The sequence below is a fragment of the Brachyhypopomus gauderio genome, chromosome 3 (genome assembly GCF_052324685.1).
Source record: "Brachyhypopomus gauderio isolate BG-103 chromosome 3, BGAUD_0.2, whole genome shotgun sequence".
NCBI lineage: Eukaryota > Metazoa > Chordata > Actinopteri > Gymnotiformes > Hypopomidae > Brachyhypopomus > Brachyhypopomus gauderio.
Window position 1 is genome coordinate 7,407,528 of NC_135213.1, and position 20,354 is coordinate 7,427,881.

Sequence of the window (20,354 nt, forward strand, 5' to 3'; positions counted from 1 at the left end):
GGGCATTCTGTGCCTTGTAGTTTCGTCTGTGTATTTACGTTGACACCATAGTAGTTATTCGTATTTACACATGTATAGATTACTTGTTTATTAATAACACAAGTGATTAATTGGTGATTAACGAATTATTTGCCGTTTGAGTACGTACCATGGTACGTATAAGCCTGTAGGTTTATAGCCTAATGCAAGACAGGTTTCGTTGTAAAAAAAAAAAAAAATCTTCGCATTATTGATTTTTTGTTGTTGTTGGCATACTAGCACACTGGGCTAAATGTAATTTTTTAATATCAACAACAGACCTAGTAAATAATGCGCTATGAAATGTCTGCAGAAAGGTTACATAAAGACCTACCCTTTTATATAAAGAAAAATATATACTATATATACCGCGCATCCTAAATACAATAGCCGCGGTTGTGAGTGCTTTGTTTACGCAGTGCAATTTACTTGGGTGGAGTTTGTAAAACAGCAGCAAGGACGGAGCACGGAGCGGCGCTCGACCCTTACGTATAGCCCTATAACACACTGCGCTACAGATGGGGACAGCGCTGCGTTCACCTACACGCCTGTTTCTCGCGGAGAAGACCAATAGCGCAGCTTCATAGCGCTCAGCATCTCTGTCCAAGGGAGACACCAGCATCGGTGCTGAACGGTGCCTGCCGAGACAAGGTGTGCGGATTTTCTCGATTTCTTAAAGGCATTTCTCCGGGTTCTTTTTTAATATTAATTTTAGATTTTTAAAACGTATTGTTTTATATGGCTATTCCCGTGTCACCTTGATGCGTAGCAGATCACAGGATATACAGAAACAGCCATTACTGCGGCTCTTGGTTTATAACATCATCGTTGGAAAAATAATACAGTAAGTAGCATTCAATTCATAGCTTTTTGAATAGCAAACATTAAAATATTCGGATTTTCCCATCTTGTTGTTTCAAGTACATTAAGATTACCTTCGGCGTTGTATTTCTTGTCAGTCCATTTTAAAGGTGAAACATGTAAACACATGCTATGCTAGTGTTACTAAACACAGGTGCTTTGGCGGACTAGTTATAGCAAAGGTAATAATTCATTTCAAAGAAGAATTGCATCACTTCTGAATTTTCGTAGGTCTCTACCCGTTTACGAAAATGATTGTTATAAGGGCTACACAATTTCAGAACCTTGGACAGCCGCTCACACGTACGCAGTAGATACACGCAACGAAAGCCTGTTCATGGTGCTAAAGGACAAATAAACATAGGGTATGGAAATATATTACCCAGGAGAAATATGCGCTGCATATTTTCCTTGATATTTTAACTAATTGTCAGCTATCCTAAACATGGGCTCGTACATGGCATTTGTCCGCTTGGGCAAACTTATCGGCTGATGGTTACTGTAACTTTGTTGAGCTTGTGAAATTTTGCACGTTGACAAGTTGTTGTCATTTATCGTGTATAGAATGCAAAAAGATTTTTAGTAGTTTCTGTATCCTCTGCATGGTTACCGAGACGGATCTGATATTTATGTTTGAACTTCCATTGTGCATTGAGGAGAACAGAAGAGTTCTAGAACAGTACGTAATAGAATATTACCACAGTCATTTACTTTTTCTTTAGAAATTCCGTAGGAACCCATAGACGGTGTGGGATTAGAGATTTGGGCCCTGCGAAAGATTTATGATGTAAGTGCATATGTTACATTTAGCAGGAGCAAAATATTACAAGATTGTATGGTATAAGATTGTCCTTGACCAACATAGAAGAATCATCTAGAGATAAGTCCACAAATGTATCTAGAAGTTTAATTGCACAAATATTTTTTCTTCAGAAAATTACAATTTTGTCATGTTGGCAATTTTCATATTATGCTTTAGCACATGTGATTTTAATATTCTTTATTATTATTATTATTATTATTATTATAGACAATTTTACATTACATTAGTTGTGTTGTGCAGGTTAACTGCTGCTTAATTTGACCTTGATATCTTTTAATTCGTTTCTGATTAGCCTACATATTTAGGCCTACTATTGGTTAAGAGGAAAGTGGCTTTTGTAGGACTATTGAGGTTCATCTTAAATGCATTTGAGAGCTATGTACTAGCATTCAAAACATGTTAGTACTTCAGTCAGCAGGAATATTGATTGGATGTTCCATGTGGACATCCAACACCTTATGTCTTAGAATACAGGAAAAAACAATCAAAACAAACAACAAAAACACATACCACCCATGCTCTTCAGTAAGAATAAGCACCTTATTTTTCCACTGCAAAAAAGCAGAAACAAAATGGAACAAAAGTAAACATTGCAAAATCAGTGCAACATTGTTATTGTCAGTACTGAAATGTGTGTTTCATTTTTACAGACGCGGAGATAAAAGAATATTGGAACAAGGAAGGAGCTAATTTACTGCTTGACCAACCAGACGCCGTTGTTCACTAGGCTGATCACTAGTTCAGATTTTGATGCTGAACAAACATTAAGCCTTGCGTCTGGGTCTCCAGTTTTGGAAGTAGTGAGGCAGGACCCTCCAGAACCAGGCCTATTGTGTGGCGATCCTGACCTAGAGACCTGACCACCCACCTCTGGCACCATGGGAACGGTTCTGTCGCTGTCTCCTAGCTACCGGAAGGCTGCGCTCTTTGAGGACGGCCCGGCGACAGTGGGCCACTACACGGCTGTTCAGAACAGCAAGAACGCCAAAGACAAGAACCTGAAGCGACACTCGCTCATCAATGTTTTACCGTGGAAGCGGATAGTAGCAGTTTCAGCCAAGAAAAAGGGTTCGAAGAAGGTGCAGCCCAACACCACCTACCAGAACAATGTCACTCACCTGAACAACGAAAACCTGAAGAAATCACAGTCCTGTGCTAATCTATCAACATTCACCCAGGACCAATCAAGTCCATCCAACCAAGGCTCCAAAAGCTCAAACAATGTGGCCTCCTCTGTCAAGAAAGCGCCTCTGTCCAACTCCAACGTGGCACCTGGCACACCCAAGAGGGTAATTGTTCAGGCCTCCACTAGCGAACTGCTACGGTGCCTGGGTGAGTTCCTTTGCCGAAGGTGCTACCGCCTCAAGCACCTGTCCCCTACCGATCCAGTGCTCTGGCTCCGCAGCGTGGACCGTTCCCTGCTGCTCCAGGGCTGGCAGGACCAAGGGTTCATCACGCCAGCTAACGTCGTCTTTGTTTATATGCTCTGTCGGGACGTGGTCTCCTCCGAAGTGGCCTCCGAACATGAGCTACAGGCGGTGCTGCTCACCTGCCTCTACTTGTCCTACTCCTACATGGGCAACGAGATCTCCTACCCCCTCAAGCCGTTCCTCGTGGAAAGCTCCAAGGAGACCTTCTGGGACCGGTGCCTGTCCATCATCAACCTGATGAGCGCCAAGATGCTGCAGATCAACTCAGACCCACATTTCTTCACCCAGGTCTTTGCAGACCTCAAGAACGAAAGCCAGAAGGAGGAGGAGAGAAGCCGCTTGCTCATCGGGCTGGACCGGTGAGGAGAAGGCCGGAGTGCTCGGAACCAGGCTGAACCCTAGTCTGGAATTTTATAGCGGGATCCCAAACAAATAAATACATATGAATTGGCAAATGTTACAAGAGACTGAAGTCATGATATTATCAGTAAATGTTCAATAAGCATTGTCAAAATGAACCCTTTTTTAAGCCTATGAATGGTGATTGGAGTAGCGTTGAACAGATTTAGGTAATTATTGTAAAAATCATTAATTGCATTTTAAAGCTCTTCACAGTTTGGGTGTGGTAAGGACGAACACTTGGCTTAGACCCAAAACAAATGCCAGATGTGGGTTCAACCAAATAGTCACATATGATACATTTTCAAAATCACCATCACAAACCGACCCCCCCCACCCCACCCCCACCCCCACCTCCACCAATAAAACATCAAGATCAAAAGTAGAAAATACAACATAAACACCTGAATGAAAGAACAACCAATCTGCAGCGTTGAATGTGGAGAGGCCCCATGCTGTGGTTGGCCAGCCACTGACTACCGGAGATGTGCACTGCCTTATGGGTAAGGACCTGAGCCAGACTGGCCTGCTGCTGACAGTAAGCACTGAGACTTTGATGAGGACGTGGCAGACCTCCTCTGCTGCCACACTGCTGGGTGCTGACTGAATGATATGCACTTTGGCTGCGGGAGTGGTACGTCTAAACCCATCTGTATTTACTAGGAAAAAGAGGGGCGCTCCAGTGAGATACTTTACATATGTCTGTAGACAGTTCTTGGGTGCCACAATATGGATTTTTTGAAAATGCATCAGCATTGCACAGCAGGTTTGGATAGACAATGTGAGATGTGGCATGTTGATATGAAAGACCTACTTTATTTTCATCTATGAATAGAATTAAGTGGACATTCTACTGTCCTGAGGTGTACACATACTGATTTTTTCAATTGATTTACTAGTTACACTTCATTTTTTTTACTCAAAAATATGACCGAATGCATGTATGCCATGCAATTTGTATGGTGTTTTGAAACCATAAACTATATGGCTTTATTTCTTTCCAGTCAATTTGTAGAATAACATCTGCATTTAGGCAATGCTGTTTTAAAAAGCAAATCTAGTTTATTTAGTCATGCTTGCTACATCGAGCCATAATTTCACAAGGTATCTAATGTTGTTTTGTCATTGAGTGTGTCACTGTCTAGTTTGGGAAAGAATTCATTTAGTGAAAAAGCTCAGTGTAAATTTCTTTAAAACAGTGCCATACCTGTGATGAAAATCATGTAGGTCTAAAGGACGCACCAAAGGAGGGCAGTTTTTAAAAATGGTTCCTTAATATTAAGAATACCTATTCATTCTTAATTTATTGCTGTTTATTTATTCTCTTAGGACATCCTTTGTACTTATAAAAAATAGTAATGTACTGTACAAATTACTGGTTCAATTGCTACTTCCACATGTAGCATTTAGACGTAGGTTATTTGTGAACTTGATACCTTTGGTGGAAATGAAGATTATGGTTCATGCAAATGTGCATTTGAAGGATTTAGCTAATGATATTATGTCTGAGAGCTTAGTTCAAAACCAGTCAAATCTGAGCATCACCAGGTTACACAATCTCCAGTGGGTTTCAGCCCAAAGTACGTATATCTGAGACCACGCTATCTCTAACCTACAACACAGGTGCAGGATTATTATTTTGGGACGCTCCATGTATCAACAGCAGAAAAGCAATCATCAACTAGCTGCCTATTTCTGTCTTTTAAGTCATTTAATGTCACCATGCAAAGAGATAACCTTTAACCCCACGCTGACTCTTAGAGGAACAAACGTCCCTGCAGTGGACTGGATATTAAGGGGTCAAGGGTCTCTTGAACCTCTGCGGAGCTTAGCAGGATTTTAGTTGAGCTAGACAGCTGATATGTGTAGGTTTAGGAACATAATGTCACTGAATGAACCAGTTATCCCAGGTATAGAGCCTCTTTGGTGAACATGATGACTACACCTATGGGTCTATATTTGGATAACTGTGATTGTGATCGTGTCAGATTTTGTGTAAAAAAGTAAATGGTTAGAAGGAACATTCATTGTAACTTTGGTACATGTAATTAAATTGTAGCAGCAATCTGAATCCTCATTTCATGAAGAAGTTTTTAAAAAATGTCAGTCTTTAATTGCCCATTTTCAAAACATTGATAAAAGTAAGCATGCTTTCTTTCAGTGATAGTGTATCTCAGATTTCTTTACAGAGCTAGAAAAACTGGTAATCATCATATAAGCAGACATGATTTATCTCTGTATAGTATGTTGATCCATGTTGGCTAATTTCTTCTGAAATGAGAGCTGTTCTTAAAACCTGGACAGTGTACAAGGCTGAAGTGGCAAATCAACTTTCTGAGAACTCGTTTTCAGTGCTGTGTGCTCAGAGGCCGTATGAGAGGCCGAGGTCCACTGATTAGCACCATAGGGACTTACAGGTTGTTGTTTTTTTCTGGACACACCTCAGAGGAGACTGAAGGGGCTTTTAGGTTCTGGGGACAGATCCAGGAGTCCTGCTCACTGCCTGTGAGTCCGTCACTTGCCACCATGCAAAACGTGCCAGTTTTGTTTTATTTTCTTTTCACTCGCATCACCGACTAGTCATTCAAAAAAGACGGAAAAATAGCTTTTACAACTAAAAAGGAAGCGACTAGATTAAGATGCTCATTTCTTTTCATTAACTTGTTGCGTATTTTTTGTAGAACAAAAAAAAAAAAACAGTGTTACAAAGGCAGAAAAACAGAGAGGCACTCTCAGTGACTGCATGTGTGTATGAGTGCGTGAGAGCTGGTTTGTACAGAGAAGTGTAGTTCTTTTTTTCTTATGGGGTTTGGGGAGAATGCAAAATACTGCTTTTTAGAGAAGAACACAGCATGGGCTGGAGACAGACTGGTGGGGGGGGGGGGGGGGGGGGCATGGTACTCAACTGGAATAATTACATCCTTTAAAAAAATAAAGAAGTTGCTGTAATTTCACTTTTTCAGTTGGTTCTGCTTATTTTTATTTATTTTTGTACTGTGATGAAAAATAAAATGCACTGATCGTTAAAGACGCACAGAAGCGTGTTGCTATTTGTTTTGTCTTTTTGATTTATTTTTTTTTCTCATTTTCCATTCCGGACTCATTTTGCCATCCGTTCACTTCACTCCTCTGACACTTTTGTGTTTGCCTATAAATCAAAGTGACATCATACACGACAAAAAAATGTAATAACTGTAAAGATTCAATTCCGTTTAGGGACTTACACAGCACATTTGATATTTGCTGTGTAGAACAGCTCACTAAACAGGAATGATTCGGAGCACAAATGCAAACACGGTCGGCATTTGAATGGCACGGTGCCTCGGTGTTCCCCAGACAGGTAGCGCTGGTGCGGTCAGCAGTCAGGCGGAGTGTTGAGTCAGGTTAGGACTGTGTGAGATGTGGCCTCATCACTGTCTGAACCGCACTGACTGAACCATCATCTAGAGAGAAAGTGCTCTCGTCATCATTCATACTTGTGGTAAGAGGATTAGCACATTTCAAGCAGTAGCAGGACACAGGGTAACATGTTCCTGCAGGGCATGTTTATTTAAGCAGTGATATTTGGTACAGGATATACACACAGACTTTAGAAAAGAAAAACAAATAAACAAACAAACGGGAAAATGTCTAGAACTGTGTCAGCAGTTCTTAAAGATTAGGCACCAAATTACCCTTACCCTTCTATTCCTGAATGACATTAAGATGCAAAATAAATGCATTTTCCTTATTGTTTGAACAAAGTTGAAACAAAAGGCAAAAAAAATCACAGTAAAGAACAGACCTGGTTTTGAAAGATAGAAAATTAATATTCCTTTGATTTGATTTTCCTTGACATTACAACTAAAATGAATGCATTATATACATGGAATATAAAATTAGGAATGTGTTGTGGTCCGCAAACAATTACGGTAACCTAACAGCAAAATTATACAGATTAGAACAAGTCACAAATGCTGACAGGTGTGTAGAGGTCTAAAACTGTTCGGCACTTTATCTAAATCACAGAGATTCATCACAAGGACGTTCAGGCAAGATTACCACCATGAACAAAGACAAGGAGATGGTTATAGGAGCATGAACAGAACTAGATTTTATACAACTAAAATACTAAAGCTCTCCTTAATGCTAGTGAGTGCATACTGGAAATGCAAAAGTCAAGTTCAGCATAATCCAAGAGTGCACAGAATTAAAGCTGATAATTTCAGAATTTTCAGAATTTCAGCTGAAAGAAAAAAAAAAACTTAAGTTATTGCGATTTTACAGATATGATACTGAAAGCCGATGTATATAAAAAAATAAATAAATAAATGTGAACAAAACCATATCAAATGGCAAAAACTTTAACCTTATGCTTTCAGTTCACTACCTAAAATAAACAGATTGAATTATACATGATGGTCTGATCTGGAATGCAGCCTACAGAGGAAATGACCTGGGATGAGTTCCATCGTGGACCTGGGAGCCCTGGCCCTCCCCACACAACCTTGCTGGTGTGTAGCATCTGACCCATGAGGAATCTGTAACCTGGGTGTCTGCTGTGTCAGTGCCAGGGCTGAGACAGAAAGGGGCCATCCTCTGTGTCTCTCTGCCCATGGCATGGGGCGGGCACGATGTTTTATCTCTTTGTGTGTGTGTGAGCGGAGTGGCACGGTTTACGGAACCAGGCGCACGGCCAAAAGACACAAAACACAGAAAGAAAGGGACAAGGAGAGTGGGGAGAAGGACGCTTGAATAAAGGAGCACGGAGAACGTGGAACGTGTGAGGGACGTTGGCTTTTACTTTGTTCTACAGCAAAGAAATCTCTCCCTATATAAAGACATCAAGGACAAGAACCTGTTGGAAGCGGAAGAGAGCAGCAGAATATTTTAAAACCCACCAAAAGAAAACTAGCATGGATCAGACTCGGCAGCGGTGCAAAGCTTGTTTAAAAAAAAGAATTATAATCAGCTATTATGATCAGCACTTGTGATCATCTACTTTAAATTTTAGCGCTGCGACTCACCAATGGACATTAGACTCAGTACTCCTGCACCTATACCATCAATTTCAGTACTTACTGTTGAATTACAATTACTGTACTTACTGTTGACATTTAGTAATAATTAGTGGCAAGGACGGTTACAGATGAAAAGAAAATTACGTGACGGTTCTCCAAAATTTTATTAAAGAGATTAAAACCGAAAAAAATAACTAGGTAACAGATTTACACAGTTTTGCTTGGGAACAGAAAAGGTCCCTATTGTACTTTGCCACTTGTCAGTTCTCTCAACAAATGGCTCTTGAAAACGGGGCCAGACTTCCTAGACGCTCCCTGCACTCCTGATTTAGTACGAATGAACAATTCTCTCTGGGTTCCCTGCTCACTAGTAGACCCCTCTTCACACACACCTACATGCATGCAATCGCCATTTTACATTCAGGTTATGCCAATATTATCTCTAATCATCAATAGTAATGATCACATAACTGAATAACTTCAGAAGATAGTAGAGTATATACCATACATTGAGTACAGTATAGTCAGAAAAATGTATGCTTGCTAGTATGGAATAATCAGGTTATTTATGTTTTTCATATATTTGGCTTAAAACAACCTTCCTTCACTCCAATGACGTCAATGACATATGTCTTTGTATATGTAAAAATCAGATATTTTTCCTTTGAAATGTATGCAAGTATTGTATCTTAGCTCTGCCAATCAAACATGGCAGGAGTGCTCAAATGAGCATGAGCCTTTCCTAAAGAGGCCAGGATCAATAACCAGAAAGGAGCAGTCTCCCCTCTCTGGTTTTGTGCTGCACTAGAGGGAGGGCACCCACATGGTTTTCACTGTACGAGACAGATATCTCTGTTAGCACACTTGCTCTGCATCTAGACCACTTACAACAACAGAAATGGCTGCCTCTTAAAAAAATACCTGCCTTTTGTTAACAGTCTCTGTTTTTTTTTATTTCAAAGTGTGGCTGTGAAATCTGTATACAAATGGTATATAATCTAGCTATATAAACTGTGGTACAAAATCATTTTACATTTGCATACAACTGCATGTTCCATATATTAAATAGCATTTAAGTTATGGAACACTGATGCTCCTCTCCGAGCAGTTAACCCGATCACGGATATGCTCAACATACCCTTCTAGAAAGCCTACGGGATCAAGCAGTGATCTCAGTTCCATGATCACTGTGATCTGGGATATGCACGAACCCAGAACTGCAGCCATACTTGATTCTAAATGAATGTTTCATCAAAAAAAATATTCTCTTTAAACAACAACAACAAAAAAATCCTATTTCCAGCATATTAGCTATATATTTCAAATCCTTGAATCTTATGCTTCCTATAAATATTAATTGTGTTTTCCATCATTTGGCTGAAATGATAAATAAATAAACTTCACTAGACATCACTGATCTTATTGCTGAATTTGAAATGAGGTGCATTTCATATACTTTTTTTTAAATCAACATGTTTTCTTGATTAAATATCTTATGCTGAGTTTTGAAGGACATTCCTACACATCGGTGTACTCTTTAGATATACTGTGGTAGAGAAACCATGCCAATATGAGGGTAAATGTGTGTGGTGTTGATGCCATGACTTGATAACAGTGGATGGTGTCGTACAGCCTTGTCCTCTAGTTGCCTGGGACCGCCAGTATGTAGCCTGATCGGCTCTTGGTGAAATCAGGCTGTGATTGGTTGATCTTGGTCTCCACGACAACAGTACACTTTCTCCCATTCATACTGCACTGAATGGGACTTACAATGTTCACCTGAAGCTTCCTCTTCTCACTAGAGAGAGAGAGAGAAAAAGAGAGAGAGAGAGAGAGAGATTGGATTAGACCAGAAGAGTGATTTTGGGAAGTTCTGGAGCAGTCTTTCACCGGGGGCAGAACATTGTATATTATTGTAAAGACAAATATGGTTGCCCCAACAGAAATGACCCCCGACAACCCAGTACTCAAATACAGCAGACACGCTTCAGGACAGATGGCCCCCCTCCACATCACAGACCACTACACACACTACACACACACACACACACACACACACACACACACACACACACACACCACACACACACACGCTTCAGGACAGATGGCCCCCCTCCACATCACATACACACTACACACACACACGCACCAGGACATCTGGCCCCCCTCCACATCACACACACACACACACACACACACTACACACACAGACACTACACACACATACACACACGCATTACGACAGCTGGCCCCCTCCACATCACAGACCACTACACACACACACACAACACACACACACACACACACACACACGCACCAGGACATCTGGCCCCCCTCCACATCACATACACACTACACACTACACACACACGCTTCAGGACAGATGGCCCCCCTCCACATCACAGACCACTACACACACTACACACACACACACCACACACACACGCACCAGGACATCTGGCCCCCTTCCACATCACATACACACACACACGCTTCAGGACAGATGGCCCCCCTCCACATCACACACACACACACTACACACACAGACACTACACACACATACACACACGCTTTACGACAGCTGGCCCCCCTCCACATCACAGACCACCACAACCCTCCAAAACACCACCGTACCGACAAAACTAGCAACGCTGTTGAATTATAGCCCGAGTGTCTTTCAATCTCTTTCAGTAGCAAAATGAGGCCATAAGGTTAATAAAGAACCAAACACTACCAGAATTTCGTAAGCCTTTTAGAACGAGCTGAAGTAAAGAAAATACCATAATGGGACGTCTGTGATTTACAGCACAACCATGACTGCTTAATGATGTGCCTAATTGGTGACATCATTTAGAGGACTGACCTGAACAGGGAGTGGTACCTGTGAAATCCTGCTGATGACAGACACTCTCGCGGCAGTAAAGCTGTCCTCTCAAGCACATCTTGAAGACAGCCACTATACAAGCCAGGCTGCTGCACCAGCTGTTTCTATGGCAACTCAATAAACTCTTACTCATGTTATGTCTGTGCCTGTCGATAAGATGCTATTATCTGACAGCTGTCAATCCCAACACTCCCTGTCCCTTCTCTTCATATGGGATACTGCAAGGAAGCGTTTATTAAACGGGGCGTTACGTACGAAGAACGGGGGCAGGACACAGAGTCGACTTTCCAGTATCAACAACGTTTATTAACAAACACCAGCTACTAAGGTAGCAGACACGTAACATCTACGATTTAGACGCAACAAAGACGAGCACGGGACGAGATTAACGTACACAATGTATACTTAGCACACAACGAGCACCACGTGTAGCACGTTGGACTAAGGAGACGAGTGAACACGTACACAAGCAGCCACACCCACAGGAAGTACATATATAGGCCCAGACTACATCTACACACGCCAGAAGGGAAGAGTCCAGGGCTGCATCGTGACACAGGGGAAAAAAATTACATGAAATCAATTACACTAAATCATAAGTCACTATATAAAACAAAGAGAAAAGTTAAAAGTTAATATAGCAGTGGGTCTATAATAAAAAGAATTGTAAGACATGAATGTAAACTGCAGGCATTTGTTTCATGTAAAGTCCCAGCCTTTTGTTTTCTAATGTCTCCAGATCACAGAAAGCGAGCGAATCTTGGGCGTCTCACACTTCACTCGGCTGTGGTCTGCTCCTCTGTGCTGGTGTCTGGCAGTCTGGGGCTCCGTCAGCTAAGGAGTGCCATCATTTTAAACTAGACACGCGGTGAACTGCAATGCTATGTGAATAAGCATTATGAACAAGAGTAAAACAGAGGGGTTTGGGTTAAATATGAGGATGTAGGTTGGGGAAAAAAGCAAATATATGTGCTGTGGGTGGAAAAGCCATGTTTACATTTGGCCTGCCCCTGCTATCTCATAGATCAATTAATTATATAGAAACGACATGTTATGGCCGCCTGGCTACAAAGGTGCCAGCATTACATCTTAATGCAAATTATGGCAAATTCTACAACAAATATGTTTAATGGAAGATCAGCAAGATGAAAACAGAAGGGATGTCTGGAGATAGAAGGGTAAAGAGATCTGGGAACTGCCCACTCCGGAGTCACTTTCTCGGGGTCAGACGTGATCACTAAGGGCTCAAAAGCAGAACACACCACATGGCCCACGAGAAAATCAATTCTTTCCAGCTCTTCCCCCCCCCCCAAGAGGCTATGTTCTCCAGTGAGTCAGTGAGAAAAAGGAAACAGAGAGGGAAACAGAGAGAGAGAGAGAGAGAGAGAGAGAGAGAGAGAGAGAGAGAGAGAGAGAGAGAGAGAGAGAGAGAGAGAGAGAGAGAGAGAGAGAGAGAGAGATATATCTGTACAAAAGCAGCGGGGTGTGGAGAAGGGTACACCCTGTAGGACACTGATGTGAAAGATGACCCACGGCTGGGTTGGCCGCCCTAACTTGCCCCGCCTTCATTTTTAACTGGCAGACGTTACTGCGCTTTAGAGAGTTATAAAAACACCAGCCGCTCCTGATCGATACGCTGCAAGTGTGCCTGTGGGGGTGTGTGCAACTGTCTGCGTCTTTATTCGCATACCTATCTGCTGAAGACAAGGTGTGGAGGAGGAACTGTGGGAGAAGAAAGGTACAGGTCTAAGAACACCCCCCCCCCCCCGACAACCCAGTACAGCAGACATGCTTCAGACTCAAATACAGCAGACATGCTTCAGGACAGCTGGCCCTCCTCCACATCACAGACCACTACACACACACATACACACACGTTTCAGGACAGCTGCCCCTCTCCACATCACAGACCACCGCAAGGTGCAGTGTTTACTCTGAGCTGAGAAGCACCTACACAGCATCCTTCATCTCATCCCTAATTGCCAGGACGACCCCATGACTACTGGTACAGAAAACAACCCCTTCTTCAAGAACTTCCAGAACTCTCCATCACACTCTCTCTGTCCCTCTCTCTATCTCTTAATTCAGTTCAATTCAATGGTGCTTTACTGGCATGACAAATATGCATTTTTCTACTGCCAAAGCTAATCACACTGGAATTATCAAATAGACATAGAATATACAACAATAGTATAACTGCTACCAGTAACAGAAATGGTTATTAATAATAACAGTAAAAGCAATAATGATTGTTGTCCTGGCCCTGCTGACACTGTGTCTCCTCTTTAGGTAGCCAGGACAGTTTGTCTGCCTTTCTCCATGGCAACACTAGTGTTAGTGTAGTTTTAGTGTGTCTTAGTGTGTTTTAGTGCAGTGATGGAGTAGTAGTAGTAGTGTGTGTTAGTGTAGTGTTAGTACTGAACTGTGTGCCAGGTCCAGCTGAGGGGACTCTTATCTTTGTGTGTGTGTGTGTGTGTGTGTTAGTGTAGTAGTTTTGTGTGTTAGTGCAGTATTAGTGTAGTGTTAGGGTAGTAGTAGTGAGTGTTAGTATAGTGTTAGTGTGTGTTACTGCTGAATAATGACTGCTCTCTTTGCTCAACCCCTGGTACTGCATTCTAAACATTTTTAGCCATATTCTGACTGGGATTTGTACCAATACGTGTTGTTTTGTGGCATATAAATCCATGCTTGCTTTTCCTCCCTGTTAATTCACTGTCAGGTTAAAATATCCAGAAGAACTCATTTTGATCCCTAAATAACTGTAATTGTTTGAGCATTCAGTATTGTTGGTACCTAATGCAAATGTGTGTCTTCAGCCCTGAGATCTTGATGCTTTCTGGAATTTCAGGACATTAGTATTTTTTAGGTACAGCAGGTCCAGTTTCTGCTGTAGACCCTGTGCAGTGGGTGACAGCAGAACGAGGTCATCTGCATACATCAGACATTCAGAGTGAGACCAGGAGCTGTGGACTCACATTTTTGCCAAAATGTGTTGGACTTAGACTGTAGCCTTGTATCACTCCACATTCCTGAGAGAGGTTTGTTTGTTTATGGCCAATTGTTTTTCCGCACCTATTTCCCGTATACACTGACATTATAAGTACACACCGTATACACCACTTTCTAAAATTTTGTAAAATAAACCTTGCTGCCAGATTCAATCAATACATTTTTAAAGTCTATTAAGCATGCAAAATTGTTCTTTAATTTTGGACTACATATTAATCAGTTAGGGCGTGTAGGGTGGAAATGTGATCTCTGGTGCAGTAATGTGAAAGGAATCCAATCTGACTTCTTCTTAGGACAGTGCACTTAGTAAGGAAGTTCAGAAATCTAGAAATTAAAATGCTACACATCCACTCCCCCAGATAACTGTTCATACAGATGCCTCTGTAATTGCTTGAATGTATCTCTGCACTTATTGATTTATGTTATAAGTCCTTGATTCCAGATTTCAGGAAAGAAACCAATACCCAGAACAAGGTTAAACAGTTTCTTTGATTTTACTTTGTGAATTTTCTCCTTGAGTTCCTGTTGAGTAATTGAGAAAGGTTCTGATTATCTTTAATAGCCAATTCAAGTTCCTCCAGTTTCTATGTTTATATGACTTTGTTGAGGGTTTGACACAACAATCTACTTTTGGGGAGAGCGTTTCATAATGCTTTGACTCTCTCTGTCTTTCTCTCTTTCTCTGCCTCCCTCTCTCTCCTTCTTTCACTCCCTTTCTGTTTCTCTCTCTCTCTCTGTTTCTCTCTCTCTATATATATCCCTCTCACTCTCGCTATAGGTCACATGGCTGCAGCACATGTCTCACATGCTCCCCACCTCTCCCTCCATCCCTGCCTCTCTTAGTCTCTCTCTCTCTCTCTCTCTCTCTCTCTCTCTCTGAATCTCTCTCTCCTCTTCCTCTCTCTCTTGCTCAGGAAATGAAGCCACCCCTCTCAGGTTGCTAATAATAAACTCTGCTAGTGCTATAGAGTGCAGAGGGATTAGCGCAGAGCTACCCTACCCCAGCCCAGCCTGCTGCTACACAGAAAAGATGGCGTGTACAGATGCATCAGATGCACACCCCCCTATCTGTTCAAACACTGCAAACTTTACTGTTGTTGTGTTGTAAAGACAAAATTACTTTCTGGTAAAGGTCAGTCTAACTGGCACTGATTGGGGTCATTTTGGATAAGAGCCACTGTCCTGCCAGCTATTGCATTTTAAACACTTAAATACCCAATATTTAATCAGACTATGATGCTAATTGATTATTTATTTATTTGCAGTAAATACATTTTACTGCTTTACAGTGCTAGTATGGTTCCCATGCAATTCTTACATTGTAACCCAGTTCTCTGAAAAGCCCCAGTGTCATACTAACATGAAACTGTTTAATTAATGAGAAAAAAAATAAAATAAAAAACAAGCTTTGTCCCCGTCCAAAGATCAGCCTTGATTATGGCTAATGTAAAATTCCACCAAAGTCATAGCTGAGGGGGCGGGGAGGCAATGGCCACTGCTTCCCCTGTCTAAACCAGAGCTATTATTTATTTATCCAGTCCACACAAACCTTTGCCTCCAATACTTTTATGAGCCATACGAGTGCTGCAGATCTACTGCAGATTTCTTTATTTCGGTACTCTCTCTCTCTCTCTCTCTCTCCCACACACACACACACACACACACACACACACACACACACACACACACACACACACACACACACTTAAACAGTAAGGAAGCTATAACTCTTAAGGAGATTAACCAAGTAGGCCATTTAGAAACGTATGGGGAAAAGAGCTTAAAAAAAGAGTTGATCAAAGGCCCATGTCTTCAGAGGGAGAAGAGTGAGGGGCTAAGGATGTGCTGGGTGCGGCCAGTGAAAGGCGGAGAGCGCAGCCAAGCTGAGGAAACTCTGCAGTGGAGCTCCGCACAACAGCTTCCAAGAAATCAGAAGATCAAAGGCTGCCTGTGACTATCTCAGCATCTCTTCCCAGCATCTGGGAGAGCAGCGTGGATCAGCCATGCAGATATACGAAAGCCTGCTAATCTAGAGAGAAGCCGAGCAGACATGTTTTAGTGCCCGTCTTAGCCAGGGATGGAGCCAAGAGCCGACTGTTTGGAGGGACAGAAATCACAGCGCTCTGTGAGCAGAGCTACGGTCTTAACTCCATTACAGGTGTGGGGTCAATCACCTGTGCTGAAGGTTTAGCACCAAATGGGCGCCGGTGGGATTTACCCCGGTCGAGTAAGCGGACCCACTGGGAGTGGGGTACAGGCTGCCAGGACCAGCGCTCGCCAGATTCCCGATGAAGGGGAAATTCCCCCCACCACGTAAGGCTGTAAGACACCCAGGAAACCCAGGACAATCTGCTCCTAACAGTTCCTACCCCAATGGGACAGATGCCAGGGGTGAAGGAGCATGTGCCTTATATCCTGTCTCTATTGTAATCTTCTCCACAGGCTCAAAACGATTTTGCTTCCCAAAGGGACTTGGTCACAGGAGGTGACAAGTCACAATGGCATCAGACGCCGAGCATGTAGATCTATTGTGGCGCGTGTGCTAATTATGCATCGTAGTCTGTTATTTTACAATAGGTGGAATTGGTGCTAGTGATAAGATCTTGTGTGAAAGGAGCAAATAAATCAATAATGTAGATTTAAGAGAGGAGAGGAAAAGGGGGAACCTACGTCACCTCCATTACCTACATTATCTCCCCTCCATTGCCTACGTCACCTCCATTAACTACTTTATCTCCATTACCTACGTTACCTCCATTACCTACGCTGTCTCCATTACATACGTTACCTCCATTACCTACATTTTCTCCCCTCCAGTACCTATGTTACCTCAATTACCTACGTCATCTTTATTATCTATGTTACCTCCATTACCAACGTTATCTTTATTACCTATGTTACCTCCATTACCAATGTTATCTTTATTACCTACTTTACCTCCATTACCTACGCTGTCTCCATTACATACGTTACCTCCATTACCTACATTTTCTCCCCTCCAGTACCTGTTACCTCAATTACCTACGTCATCTTTATTATCTATGTTACCTTAATTACCTATGATATCTTTATTACCCATGTTACCTCCATTACCTACGTTATTTTTATTACCTATGTTACCTCCATTACCTACGTTATCTTTATTACCTACGTTACCTCCATTACCCATGTTATCTTTATTACCTATGTTATCTTTATTACCTATGTTATCTTTATTCCCTATGTTACATCCATTAACTATGTTATCTTTATTACCTTTGTTACCTCCATTACCTATGTTACCTACATTTTCTCCAGTCTGTTGAACTCATCCATAACCTTGTAATACATTTTTATGGTCATTCGCCATTGGCCATTAAAATAGAGCATATCGACCATGAAGTGGCTCAGTCTGGATTAGCAGTGGGGACTTGAACCTGGGAAGGAGGCCAGGAGGAGCTGTAGGGAGAAGAGCTGGGGGAGCACATGCACAGATAGATGTGGAGGGAGGGGGCGACACAGCAGGAGGTGGGGAGGGAGCTACTGATAGGGAGGTGTTTGGCAGAAGAGAAGATGCACGGTGGAGATTATGGAGGTGCATGTGCTGGTGTTGTGGTTCACACTGAACAGATGACAACAGCTGCAGGAGGAGCAGGTCGTGGTGCACGGCTAACTGGACATGTAGGTGTGAAACAGTTGCCTGCGAACAGCCCACTATACACTGGAGGAGGGGCGGGGGGAGGGGCAGGGGGAGGGGGCGGGGCTCACTGGCAGCACTGGTCCTGCATGTCTGGATGGTTTGAAGATGGAGAGCAAGCAACGAGAGAGCAGGAGCAACAGCAATGCAGGGCTAGTGAAAGTAGGTCACACACACACACACACACACACACACACACACACACACACACACACACACACACACACACACACACACACACACACACACACACACACACACACACACACACACACACACCAAGCTGAGCCGGTTACATCCATCCATCTACTAATAACCCCAGTGACCCTATACACCCCCTCAGGCGTTCTTGCTGCAGTAGTGGAAGGTGACAAACTACCCTGATGCACCGAGCTCAGTGAATAACCAAACTTTCCAGGAAAGAAAAAGAAATAAGCAAATAAACCAGTGTGTGTGTGTGTGTGTGTGTGTGTGTGTGTGTGTGTGTGTGTGTGTGTGTGTGTGTGTGTGTGTGGTACTCTCCCAGACACAGAAGGAATGGGAATGTAATGGAGGAACATTGAGTGTTCTTCCTGTGTACTGTGGTGACAGAGGGAAGATAGAGAGAGGAGCTTAATGCAGCAAATGTGTTCGGCTGAGCTAGAAGACTTTGACCTAAATCAGTGCAGATGGGAATTTCATCATAAACAAAAGCAATAGATATTTCAAACCTAGATTTATATTCAGGGGCAAGCAATTAGCTATTTAAAGAAAAAATATTCTTATCTGACATCTCACTCACTCTCTCACTCTCTCTCTCTGTTATTAGCATTCTTTGCCTGGATGGCTTACTAATGGATTAAATATCAGATGAACATGGATTGACTGGTTGCTATGGGAACTGCATCTGCAGCAGAGAACGCAGGGCGGTGGAGGGGGGGGGTGTCAGGCACAGGGAGAAAGTCAAGGGAACGAAGGAGCCAGAGAACAGGGGGAGGGGTGGTGATGGAGTGAGAAAGAGAGGGGGAGAGAAAGAGGAAATAAGGGGAGATGGAGCATAACTCCTCTGAGTCTGTGTTGGGAATTTGTCACAAAGGTTGACCTTGCTGAAGGAGATCTGACAGCATTCTGGGGACACGCGGCGTAGACACACCCCGAGAACTAAAGCGCTCGGTAATTACGGAATACATGAAATAGGAAAAATGCCTCTGAACTTTCCACTGAAAAGCAATGGGACAGAATCAAAAGACACTAATAGAGCCAACACCATTTTCTGTGTATGTACAAACTGTATCTGAAGTGGTATATAAAGCAAGCCCCCCCCCCCCCCCCCCCACACACACACACACACACACACACACACACACACACACACACACACACACACACACACCCTCGTGCCCGGTCTCTCTCCATCATCTCTGCTCGGTGAGGATGGCTGTCGGCAGCATGGCTGTAAAGCGCCTGAAGAACTCCACTAGCCTCCGCTAACCGGCCTCTCCCGCGTGGGCCTGGCTCCTGCTCCTCACCCGACCTGCTTCTCCTACCTCACGCTACCCATCAGGACAGCGGCGTGGGGGGGGGGCGGGGTTACAGGCAGGAGGGAGGGGGTGGGTCCATCGCCGAGCTGGGAGCGGGCGAAGAACGTGGGCAGCGTCTGAAGGGCCGCGTGGCAACCAGGCCCACCACCGTGTTGCAGTGTAGGCTCAGTCCCCCACACACATTTCAGCACGCAGGTTGTACACGCTTTAGCCCCGCCCACCCCTCTGCAGTGAGGTCCATTAGTGTTGTGTGTGGAGCTTCAAGACAGAGGCCTAGCAGAGCGGAGATCAATAAAAAAAATGGCACATAATTCTGCTGAGTCACACTTAGAATGAGAGAGAGAGGGAGAGAGAGAGAGAGAGAGAGAGAGAGAGAGAGAGAGAGAGAGAGAGAGAGCGCGCGCAAGCGTGTATGAGCAAGAGAGAGCTGTTACACTGCAGGGTGAGAAGAAGAGTGACACAGGGAGACAGGCAGACATCACTACTGCAGCAGAGTGAGAGATACCTGCATGGGAGCTGAAGAGAAGCGTGAGGGAGGAGAGTCAGAGTGGCAGCTGGTTAAGGCTGTCCACAGTCTCGGAGATGTGACCAAACTTCTGTCATCCCAGTGACCTATCCGCACACCTACACACAGTTAGCTGGAGAACTGTGGCCTGTAGCACCACTTTTTGACATTTTTTAAATGCCAGTGCACTTTATATTATCAGGGCCTTAGAAGATACACTCACGGCATC

At 43.1% G+C, this 20,354-nt stretch overlaps 2 protein-coding genes across 4 annotated transcripts in view; one reads left to right on the plus strand and one right to left on the minus strand.

Annotated features, from left to right (window-relative positions):
• Positions 1-63: 63 nt before the first annotated feature.
• Positions 64-6,292, plus strand: cdk5r1b (cyclin dependent kinase 5, regulatory subunit 1b (p35)). Of its 3 annotated transcripts, XM_076999201.1 has the most exons (4): positions 64-669; positions 788-862; positions 1,602-1,666; positions 2,353-6,292. In XM_076999201.1, the coding sequence occupies exon 4, from the start codon at positions 2,581-2,583 to the stop codon at positions 3,493-3,495; it is 915 nt and encodes a 304-aa protein (XP_076855316.1). In that variant the 5' UTR covers positions 64-669; positions 788-862; positions 1,602-1,666; positions 2,353-2,580; the 3' UTR covers positions 3,496-6,292. The 3 variants fall into 3 exon arrangements, with proteins under 3 accessions (XP_076855316.1, XP_076855317.1, XP_076855318.1); XM_076999202.1 differs by lacking the exon at positions 1,602-1,666; XM_076999203.1 differs by lacking the exons at positions 788-862; positions 1,602-1,666.
• A 762-nt stretch (positions 6,293-7,054) lies between these two features.
• The window catches only part of myo1d (myosin 1D), a 53,893-nt gene continuing 40,593 nt past the window's right edge, over positions 7,055-20,354 (minus strand). The window contains exon 22 of the mRNA XM_076999196.1: positions 7,055-10,329. Within this exon, the coding sequence (XP_076855311.1) occupies positions 10,173-10,329 (157 nt within the window). The 3' untranslated portion in view covers positions 7,055-10,172. The remainder of the gene's footprint in view (positions 10,330-20,354) is intronic.

Excerpts from the sequence above, each read along its gene's own strand:
- cdk5r1b (XM_076999201.1), top strand. The coding sequence starts at position 2,581 with ATGGGAACGGTTCTGTCGCTGTCTCCTAGCTACCGGAAGGCTGCGCTC.